At 40.9% G+C, this 11958-nt stretch overlaps 2 protein-coding genes across 2 annotated transcripts; both read right to left on the minus strand.

The window, feature by feature from the left end:
- Nucleotides 1–155: 155 nt before the first annotated feature.
- Nucleotides 156–827, minus strand: LOC126802565 (uncharacterized). The gene has a single exon (XM_050530205.1). The coding sequence runs from the start codon at nucleotides 825–827 to the stop codon at nucleotides 156–158; it is 672 nt and encodes a 223-aa protein (XP_050386162.1).
- A 4217-nt stretch (nucleotides 828–5044) lies between these two features.
- Nucleotides 5045–5785, minus strand: LOC126802568 (uncharacterized). Its single transcript, XM_050530209.1, has one exon. The coding sequence runs from the start codon at nucleotides 5783–5785 to the stop codon at nucleotides 5045–5047; it is 741 nt and encodes a 246-aa protein (XP_050386166.1).
- Nucleotides 5786–11958: the final 6173 nt, after the last annotated feature.

Here is an 11958-nt window from a genome sequence, read left to right on the forward strand (position 1 = left end):
CGACAGAGGGAAGTTGGGGGTGTCTCCACCTATTCCGAAGAGCTCAACTCCACCATTGCAAGCTTGGCCGCAGCGTCCGCTGAACGGTTAACATCACGCGGAATCCAATTCCACAATACCTCATCAAAAGCCTCACTCAACTGAGTAAGCTTCTTTTAAAAAGGGACATACCTCCAATTAGCACAAGAATCACCCATGAGAGCGCTTATAATCTCCTTGCAATCACCTTCTATCACCACCTTCTTGTGATGCATGTCAGCCACCATATGAAGCCCCACCAAAGCCGCCATAGACTCAGCCTCAACCGCAGAATTATGAGAACTGACACGACTTGCTCCCACTAAACACACACCCTTCTCATCACGAATAACCACTCCCAATCCACACTTAGGATGTTTTGAATTCCAAGAGGCATCAAAGTTCACCTTCACAAAACCTGGAGGAGGAGGAAGCCACCTGACCACCTGACCAACCTCCATATTCCCTTCCGGCAGAATAGGCTGAACAACAGACCACTCGGCAAAACTGCGCTGAATACGCTCAATTGTAGCAGCCGGGTCTGGGAGAATCTTCTTCATGACTGCCTTGCATCTTTGCTTCCATATTTCCCATAGATGGAAGCAAACTAACAAGAAAAGGTTAGAAATACCACCATCTCCACCACTGAATTTCTTAAACATAGCAAGCAGCCAAACATCAAGAGTACAAATTGAAGCTATATCCGGAATGTAACAAAGAGTGCTACCAAACCAAACCGCCTTGGTCCAAGGACAAAGCAACAAACAATGCTCCACAGTTTCCTGATGCTCTCCACACAGCTCACACATCGGACTAGGAATGAATTTTTTCTTAAAAATACACCAATTTGTGGACAAAGCATTAGAAAGGGCACGCCACATAAAATTAGAGATCTTAGGAACAAAACCTGGTTGCCAGATAGCTTTCCAAACTTTGGAATCAATGATGTGAGATGTGGAAGGCTTTATCTTCTTCACAGAATTTCCCCAACTCAGAGTAAATCAACTTGTACCCACTCATAGCCGAGTAAGAGCCGCTTTTTGAGTGAGGCCACACAAACACATCACTGTCCTGCTCACTACCAGTGTCAATTGCACCAATGGCACTCATATCCTCCTTACTAAGAAACCCTTTCAGGTGATCAATGTTCCAGTTCCTCTGAAAATCAATTAAATCCGCAACCAACAAGGGAGTGAACCGGTTTGACAAATCAGTAGGAATGATACGACCACCATTGTTGTTTGGGACCCATCTATCGACCCAAACATCAATGCTCTTACCGTTTCCCACCCTCCAAATCGACTTCTCCGCAATAGAGTCTCTGCCAGCAAGCATGCTGTTCCAAATCCAAGACGGCCTAGACCCTTTCTTTGCATTCAAGAAACTCACATGGGGAAAATATCTAGCTTTGAGAACCCGAGCCCACAAGGAATAAGGGTTATTCACTAGCCTCCAGCAATGCTTAGCAAGAAGAGCCAAGTTGTATGCCTGTAAATTTTTGAATCCAAGACCACCTTCAAATTTTCCCTTGCAAAGGTCATCCCAACACTTCCAGTGCATTTTCTCTTTATACTCATTGAATCCCCACCAAAACTTAGAAAGATTAGAGTTGATTTTTTTGCAAAGCGCCTTCGGAAGCAGAAAGATAGCCATAGGGTAGGCTGGAACAGCCATGGCAACAGCTTTAATAAGCACCTCTCTTCTAGCTTGAGAAAGAATATTAGCCTTCCACCCTTGAATTTTTTGATTAATTCTCTCTCGTATGTAAGCCATCGCACTTTTCTTGGAATTTCCCCAAATAGTGGGAAGACCGAGATAAATTCCCGGCTGAGAACTGATAGGAATTTCCAACTCCGCTGTAACCATCTCACGAATTTCAGGATGAGAGTTAACAGAGAAGAAAACTGATGACTTGCCAAGGTTAACAGCTTGTCCAGAAGCAACACAATAAGAGTCCAAGATCGACTTCAAAGCCCTATAATTTGAGACAGTGGCCTTAGAGAACAGGATTGTATCGTCAGCAAACATAAGATGAGAGAGCCCTGGACATTGAGGACTAAGCTTTATACTTTGAAGATTCTCCTTTCTGATCTCAGCTTCAATATTCCTTGATAAAACTTCCCCAATAATAAGAAAAAGATAAGGCGACAGGTGATCCCCTTGTCGCAGCCCTCTTGAAGGATTAAAATAGCTCCCATGCTTCCCATTGATCATGATTGAGAAAGAAACCGAGGTAACCACCTTCATAATCAACCTCACCCACGCCAAACTAAAACCAAACTTCAACAAAGCTGCCTCGAGAAAGTCCCATTCAACCCTATCATAAGCCTTTTGCATATCCAACTTTAAGGCGAATTCATGACCTTTCTTTGACCTCTTCAAGTTGAGGTAATGGTAAGCTTCATGCGCTAAGATAAGATTATCTTGAATCAGCCTACCAGGAACGAAGGCGTTCTGTTGCTCTAAGATAAGACTAGGAAGAAGAGCTTTCAATCTATTGCAAGAAGTTTTGAGATAATCTTCATAGAGCTATTACATAAGCTGATCGGGCGAAATTGAGACATATTCTCAGGGAGAGGCACTTTCGGCAAAAGGACAATATTGGTCTTGTTAAGGCTCACCACAGAAGAATCACCATTTCTGAAACAAGCAACTGCACTATTGATACTCCCAGAAACCACTTCCCAATGCTCCTTGTAAAAATGATCAGGATAACCATCCGGCCCCGGGGCCTTCCAATTCCCTAACTGCATCACTGCCTTCCTAATTTCATCAGGAGAGAAAGGCATTGCCAATGACAAGTTCTCACTCTCAAATATATGACTATCCACTACCATCAGCGTATCCTCCAGTCTTCTAGAGCCAGAAGTGCAATACAAATTACCAAAGAAATCAGCAAACGCATCACTAATCTGCGCCTCCCCACTAATCCAATTGCCATTATCCAAACATAAGCTACTGATTCTGTTCTTCTTCCTCCTGTAGACCGTAGTGACATATAAGAACTTCGTATTTCGATCTCCCTCAAGCAACCAGCTGACCCTAGTAGGTGAATAAAAATTGTCACTCAAAGATTGCTACTTAAAATGTGGTAAAGTGTTTGTCCCATATTGGAAAAGAGAAGTGTTGGAAAAGTTTTATATGGAATCCATTGTTTATGGATTATAAAGTGTGTAAATCCCCTTATTAAATTATATATGCAATATATCATTGTTTTCTAACAATCTTAAGACGTTTATTTTGATATTGTTTATATAATTTGTGTTCAATATTTTATCTACAAATTTTCAAGTGAACTTACACCTTGTGTGTGTGTGTTTCAGTTTCTGAAAATGACTAACGGATAAAATTCTGGAAATGGTAAGGGACATTTGGTGTCGACTGTGCATGTTGCCCCCGCTGTACCTATCTCAGTATCCCATGGGGAAAAACCTGAGAAGTTCAACAGCTTGCATTTCAAGAGGTGGTAATAAAAAATGATGTTTTATCTGCCCACTCTGAATCTGGCAAGGTTTCTGACGTAGAATGCTCCTGAGTTCAAGGCATCCATAAATTCCTTTAAGAACCTAATTTTACTCTAAGACCATGGGAGCCCCCCTTCCTTCTCACACATAGCAACAACTTCATTGAAATCACCGACACAAATACAAGGAATAGAACTAGAGATAGCCAAATTAGAGACAGAAGACCAAAACACTCTCTTATCCCTATGATAAGGAGGGCCATAGAAGAAAAACATGCGAACGGTGATATTAAAGTTAAAAAAACTTCACCTCCGCATCCACCAAGTGCTTACTCTTAGAAAAGATCTTTACTTCCACATCAGGCTTCCACCAAATTGCTAACCCTCCAGCGCCACTAACTGTAGGATCAACTGTGATTCCCTTTGAGTAGCCAAGATGTCTTCTGAGATTGTTGATTCTAAACTTTGACTGTTTCGTTTCCGATAAAAAGACAATAGAAGGAGATTGAGATCGAACCAACTCCCCAAGCTTCCGAACTGTCAAGGCGCGCCCTAACCCTTGACAGTTCCAAGATAGCAGTGTACTCATGGCTGGCATGTGGCTGTCGGCCAGCCACCACCGCCCCGAACAGAGGATTGCCCTGCCGGATAACCACCACCACCCACTGCAACAGTTGTCGAAGACGCATCCATCTCAGACGAACCCAAGACACCAGACCCAACCTCCGAATAAATGTTTCCCCTTCTTCTCTTATACACCCGAAGACTCCTCTCATCCATACCATCCTCAGATCTCTCTGAACAAAACCTCCTCCCACTTCCACGGACTCTAACACGGCCACGACATCCCTCACTACCAACCCACCTTCCAATCTCAAGCACTCAGACAAAGATCGAATCTTACCCAAAGAGGAGGAGATTGGAAGAGACTTATTTGAGCAGTTATTGATTTGGGGAGGAATAGGTGGGAGCTGCTGAGAAGGAGAGCGCTCTGGCTCGCAATTCAGATCAAATTGAGGGGACTTCTCGGGTTCAAAAAGATTAAGTGAACTCACACCTTGAACCGAACCATAAACCCGACCTGACAAGATGGGCTGGCCCAACTGCAATCCACTAACCACTTTAGAGACACTAAGAGTGAGGTCCGTGCCTGGGCTTAAAGGTTGGGCCACCTGAAAAACAGAAAGCTGAGCTGGTTGGGAGTTGTTATTATCTAGGGATACCAACTCAAAGCAGTCAGCCTTCATTGACCGCTCCACGTGAACTTTCTTAGAGACTACAGCGAGCTGCAACCAGTTAGGGCTTGGGAATGGGTGAGACACCAAACTTTTGATCTGCTGGGGCAGAGAGAAAAGGTTGGTTGAAACCACGTTCGTCATGGGTTCAGCCCTAGGGGTTAAAGAGACACTCCGGTCACCATCACCACTGACAATAGAACGGCTCTTGCCCATAGACCTTGGCCAAGGTGCCCATTCACGGGTAGGAACTTCCTCGGGGACAATGAACGGCATAGAACCAAGGTACCGGCGCGTGGCTGGCTTCTGGCGACGGAATTTCAGATGATTATTCAGCCAAGAGGGAGCAGGGGCTGAATACACACTCTTTCTCATCCATGGTCCAAACCATAAGATCTCTGCCTCCTCTTCCCCAGTAGCTTTCATGGTTAATCAGCAAAGGATTCTGGCACTCATCTTCCTTGTGACCAAGTCTTCCACAACAATAACAGAAATCTTTTAGTCCCTCATACGCAAACTCCACCCTCGTCTTCGTGAAAGAGTTCAGAGGTAGCCAGAAACCTGTTGGAAACGCATCTCTAACATTTAAAAGAACCTTAATTCTGAGATAGGCTCTGAGAGTGATATCCTCCTGACTAATATCTTCCAGCTGCAACACCTCACCAATCTCAGCACCAATCTCCTTGGCATTGTTGTTGTTGAGCTTCTCCCATGTTAGTCCTGAGATCTGAACCCAGTACCAAGCTTTATGAAGATGAACATCTCTAACAGTGAGATTTGGTTTCCAGCGTACCACAATAAACCTCTTGTTATCGACGTGCCAAGGACCACCCAGAAGAAGCTCATCTACATTCACTGGAGTGACAACAATTGAGAAAACATTACTGTGAAGATGTACAATCTTCAAAGGACCAAAGTGCTTCCAAGAGCGTCTGAGAGATCCCTTGATGCCTCCAATATTAGGGACAACATCTGATATGAGGGCTCTAAGGAGAGAGACTCCATTATTGACTTCCACCAAGTTGCAATTGTTCTCCAACCTGAAGGCAAGGTTGTCAAAGGATCGCATGCTGGGAAACAGGGGACCAAAAGAGAAACAAATCTCAGAAAAAAGACTACCACGTTTTGGGTAGAGAACTCCAAACAAAGGAGAAGCCTCCAATATCTAGGAGGAGAGCAAAGACCACTAGATAAACCAAATCAAACAGTGGAGAGAAACAAGTAGAAAACCCACTAACTAATACCCAGATGTAGGGGTGGGCATAAAAAACGGAAATCCCGATCCCGTCCCGCTTCATAATAGTGGGATGGGACGTGGGACGAATAATTTATATCCCGCTTCGTCCCATCTCGTCCCACCTTTAATGAAAACTTAAAAATTCTTATATATTTATATCAAAATGAAACTAATTTATGTTCTTAATAACTCTAAAATTATATCAACTCAAATAATAATGGTAAATTATAATATTTTGAACATAATATGTATTTTTTTTGTTAAAATTTCATTATTAAATGTTACTTTGTTATGAAAAAAATAAAAATATAGGTTTTTATTTAACTTCATAGGAAGGTGGGATTTGTCCCGTCCCGTCCCAACCGGGATTAATCCCGAGTGGGATGCATTCTTAAAAACCTTCGTCCCGTCCCGATCCCGTCCCGATTCAAAAGAGTGGGACGGGACGTGGGATGAGCCCCGTCCCGTCCCATCCTGTCCCGTGCCCACCCCTACCCAGATGATTCTAACGAATAAGGTTGGGAAGGAAGGAGATGTGAATAAAGGAAAGGATAAACTTTTTTTTTCTAGAGAGAAGGCAGACTCTCTCTCTCTCTCTCTCTAAAAAGATCCATTCTCTAATATTACTACATATTTTAGATACGAATCAGAGGTACGTACCAGGGTTCTATCTAAGAACTGCTTCATGTGTTAACTCCACAAACAATTAGGATCCGAAATTATTTAATTTTCATCTATCTAGGAACTCCACAGTGAGAATTCCTTGTCATCAATTTCATTTGTACTCAGAACACTAGAAACTCTTTGATTCCACTCCCACATCGAATGAATCGAACCTCCAAACAACGGATAGACGTACGTAGTATATAGATCGAGCAGACTTTTTTATAGACTTCAAAGTTCAAACACATGGTCGATTACCTGCACATATATTCTTAATTTTCAATCACTCCATTTCCTCGAGCTCATCCTTGCTCTCGTTTTTGGGCCTCAAATCCCTCAATCTTTTATTGGGCATGGCCTCTCAGAAGGTAGAATAAATCAATCAGAAACTTGGATATTGTGACAAATTGTGTTGAAGAAACTGGCATATTGTGTTGTAGGGCATCGCTAGTCTTGTCCGTTATCCTCACCCCTTTGGGCTTGACTTTTGGTTGCCACTAAATGGTCAAATTGGGAGTTTGGGACCATGTACTAGTTAGATTTCATAATAGTAAACTAGGTTTCACGTAGTAACGTTTATTTCGATCTTGATGCAGAAATTTAATTGGAAAGCACATCCAAAAATAATTTAAAGTCGTCCGAGAAGCTATGGAAATGGCAAAGGCAGGGACACAAAGTTAATGAACACATGGAAAGGGAGACAAGCGTCACATGTAAGAAACATGCATATATAGCAAAAATGAGTTCCATCAAAATTCTATTCAGAGTGATCTCTGTTTGGTTCCATGTTAGCAGCATGCAATGCATCTCTGCCTTATCCTCTTTTCCTCACATTATTATTCCCCAAACATCATCGATCTCCAATAAGGCAATAACTTATTTCATAGGGCCAGTCCCTTCTTTGGCACCCACCCATCTTCTTCTTCTTCTTTTTGTAACCCCAAAACCAAGCAATCCCCCGACTCATTTCTCTCACTGACCCCTGCATGCACTCCCATTTAATGCTTATTTCCTTCATACTTCAGCACATTTCAGTCTGTGTTGTCCTTTGATGTTTAGAGTATGACAAAAACGTACTAGACCAATCTATCTATACTAGGTCACACACCAGTGTTTGAAATAGCACATTTTAGATAGTTTCTAATTCAAATATCATTTTCTCAAAAATACCACAGTAATTAATTTCAATCGTATAATTATGAATCAAAATATTACTGTCAACAAACTACCTTTGTTACTAATTATCAGATTTTCAAAAGTCCAATCGAGCTTGATTGGGTCTGATCAAGTCTTAGGTAGTACGTTAACTAAATGTATGGAGGAGATCACAAGAATATGGAAAGCAAAGATCAGATGAAGTCATAAATACGCAAACTTGGCAACATATATGCGTGTGCTCTCAATTTTCAGATAATCGGTCAAGATGCTGGAAACTTAACAAGTAACTGATGCATATAAATTCTCATACTTGAGCACAGGTGATGTGCTCCCCTTTTATATATGCAACAACTATAATGTACACTTAGTTTTAGACATAAAATCAAATCTAAATATTTAAGCATTTCCAACGAGGACCACCTTGTTGAGAACTAGTTGAGGGCCACTTTGATTCACCCACTTTTCGATGTCATTTTCATATCTTGACTGTTTAATTTCTAGATATATATGAGTAGATTATCACTGTAAGTTTTCATCCAAATTGAGAATTGTTGAGTCATATGCAAATGTGAGTTACTCATTATGAACTTGAACGATTCATGTTTAACATATATGGTTCGTCCATTTATTTGATCTAGTTTGATACTTTAATGATCACTAAATTGGTTAAAAATTTGTATAAGTAATCTAATTATATAAACATAAAATCTAAACAGTTGAAACAAAAAATATGATTAGAAAATAGGTCTAATTATCAAACAAATTGAAAGTCTTCAACTAGTCCCCATCAAGATAGTCCTCATTGGAAAAACTCCCTACTTAATATTTAAGAAATTCTGAATTCGGGCGTAATTGTTATTTTTTAACAATATATGTTTTAAAAAATTCTTGTGCCTTTTTGGGTTTTGGTGCCTGAGGTGACGGCCTCTTGTGCCTAATAGTTTCTTGTAAAATTGTACTTTTCAATTGAACGCTATGTGTAATAGTTTGTTATAATACACATTCCATCCGGTCGATCGGTCCGATAATATGTATTATACACTGCATTAATTTAATGACATGTGTGACATATTTTGGATCCATATATATACTTATGCCGCCATTTATAACTTAATATTATGATGTCGTAGTGTTCAAGAAGATGGAAGATGAGAACTAGATCCGCCTCCTCCATAGGGTTTTTCCTCTAGGTTTCAAAAATTTTGCTTGGCACCCATCTGTTCCCCAACACCATGTTTGATGAATTCTCTACTCAATTCATTTTTGCCTTTTCCATCAAGAAGAAGGGTGCGTAAGATTGCTTTTGATGGGGCCGTCGGAGATGTCACAATGTCCCAACAATCCTTTGTCATAGGCAGATTGTTGGGGGTGAAGAAAAGACTGGCGCCTAAGGTTGTGATCGGTGCATTGACCTCCGAGTGAGGATATAAGAATCGTCTCCAAATGCGTGCTCAAGGAGATTAATTCATGATAAAATTCATGTAGGAGGAGGAAGGAGATCATGAGGTTTCTAATGGCCCTTGGGTTTTATGGCTTTGTTCGTGACGGCAGCCTTGATGGATTGTGTGATTTAGGGGAGGTTCATATTTCTAGCTTTCCAGTCACATTGAAGGCTTTTGGCTTGCTGTCGGCACTAATGACGTCGTCTGTTGTTACCCTGGTGAAGGCGACTCTTAGGATGGTAAAAGAGATTCTTGAAAAAGAAGTATGGCGTGGGACTCATGCTATGGTTCTGATCATCCATCAATTGACGTATTTGATCCGACAGGCGTTCCCATAGATGTTATATGAGTTCGGTATTGCTCAAATCCGAGCCATGCTCACGTTTAAGTACGATTGGACCATTGATTTTTGTAAGATGTGTAGTGTTAACGTCACGAATTTCCCTCAAAGCTAATCTCGTTTGGTTACTCATTTTCTTGACTTTGTTACGCACTTAACACTTAACCATGTCTGTTGAACAGAACACACTACGTCGTTAGAACATAGACCACGCCTTGGGAGGCCTTTAACTCTCTGATGCCTAAGTCAGAGTGATATGTTGACAGAATAACAGTAGATAAGCATTGATTGCTTAGTATACGAGGAGAGAGATTTGACCTTACATAGCCAAGCTGAGGTAGGTGGAGCACTTATTTCTCGATGTGGGACTACATCCCTTCATGGTGCTCTATGAGGCTCTTTTCGGGTCCATGGTCGGTTTTGAGCTTGTGATGGCTTGTTGTGCAGCTGGCACTAATGTGTTGTTGTTTGTACAGTTAGCTCGTGTTATATTTGAATCTAGGTGTGTCGATAATAGTGCTAATTATGGCTAGGCATAACCCTATGCCAACATGTGGGATGCTGGAGCATAGCAACGGTGCATCTGGAGGTCATCTTGATGTATCGGAGACTTGAGTTGTAGATGTGCATACCAGTGGCCGGCATGGAAGAATGGTAAGGAGTTTGATGGTATCGGGCTCTGGGTGAACATAGATTCCTCCTTTGTGAGTTCTTCCTCCGGTCTCTCCTCAGCCTCATTTGGTCCAATTGGTGTTCTCGATTCCGAGGGATACGATAGTTTGAAGATCATATGAGGGCTACAATATCATATGTTTGTTTGTGTAATTTGGTTAGTAGGTGAATAAAAATTGTCACTCAAAGATTGCTACTTAAAATGTGGTAAAGTGTTTGTCCCATATTGGAAAAGAGAAGTGTTGGAAAAGTTTTATATGGAATCCATTGTTTATGGATTATAAAGTGTGTAAATCCCCTTATTAAATTATATATGCAATATATCATTGTTTTCTAACAATCTTAAGACGTTTATTTTGATATTGCTTATATAATTTGTGTTCAATATTTTATCTACAAATTTTCAAGTGAACTTACACCTTGTGTGTGTGTTTCAGTTTCTGAAAATGACTAACGGATAAAATTCTGGAAATGGTAAGGGACCTTTGGTGTCGACTGTGCATGTTGCCCCCGCTGTACCTATCTCAGTATCCCATGGGGAAAAACCTGAGAAGTTCAACAGCTTGCATTTCAAGAGGTGGCAATAAAAAATGATGTTTTATCTGCCCACTCTGAATCTGGCAAGGTTTCTGACATAGAATGCTCCTGAGTTCAAGGAAGATGACCAAGGCGATCAAGCTAAGATTGTTGCTATGAATGCATGGAATAATTCTGACTAATGTAGAAATTATATAATGAATGGTCTGGCCGATTCATTGTACAATGTGTACATTAGCATGGGAACAGTAAAGGAGCTATGGGAATCCTTGGAGAAAAATATATAAGACCGAGGATGCCGGCGCCAAGAAGTGTCGTTTCCTTGATTATAAGATGGTGAATTCCAAGACCGTGATGAGTCAATTCTCTGAGATTCAACTAATCCTGCATGAGATTCACGCTGAAGGAATGCAATTAGGTGAAAGCTTTCAAGTGGCATGTGTTATTGAGAAGGTACCACCTGCTTGGAAAGACTTCAAGAACTATCTGAAGCACAAGCGAAAGGAAATGACAATGTAGGATCTGGAGGTTAAGCTTCGCATTGAGGAAGACAACCGATGTGTGTGATTTTTATCTAGAGGGAATAATAAATACTTTATTGCCTTCATAGATGATAGCACGAAATATTGCTATGTGTATTTGCTAAAAAGCAAAAGTGAGGCTATAGAGAAATTCATTATCTATAAAATGAGGTTGAGAACCAACTCAACAAGAAAATTAAGACACTAAAAAGTGACCGAGGGGGTGAGTATGAATCGCCATTTGCTGAGATTTGTGCTCAGAATGAGATTATACATCAGATGACTGCTCCATACTCACCACAATCTAATGGTGTAGCAGAACAAAAAAAAATCGTACTTTAAAGGATATGATGAATGCTATGCTACTCAGTTCTGGGATGCCACCCAACATGTGGGGAAGCACGATTTTCACGGTAAATTACCTTTTAAATAAGGTGCTTAAAAAGAAAGAAGAGAAAACTCCATATGAGTTACGGAAAGAGAGAAAGTCATCCTACAAATACTTAAGAGTATGTGGATGTTTGGCAAAAGTGAAAATTCACAAACCTAAAAAGGTGAAGAATGGGCCTAAAACGCATCTTTATTGGTTATGCACATAACAGTTCAGCTTATCGATTCCTAGTCCACGGTTCCAATATTCCTGAAATCCATAAAAATACAATAATGGAATCG

The sequence above is a fragment of the Argentina anserina genome, chromosome 7 (assembly GCF_933775445.1).
Source record: "Argentina anserina chromosome 7, drPotAnse1.1, whole genome shotgun sequence".
Taxonomy (NCBI): domain Eukaryota; kingdom Viridiplantae; phylum Streptophyta; class Magnoliopsida; order Rosales; family Rosaceae; genus Argentina; species Argentina anserina.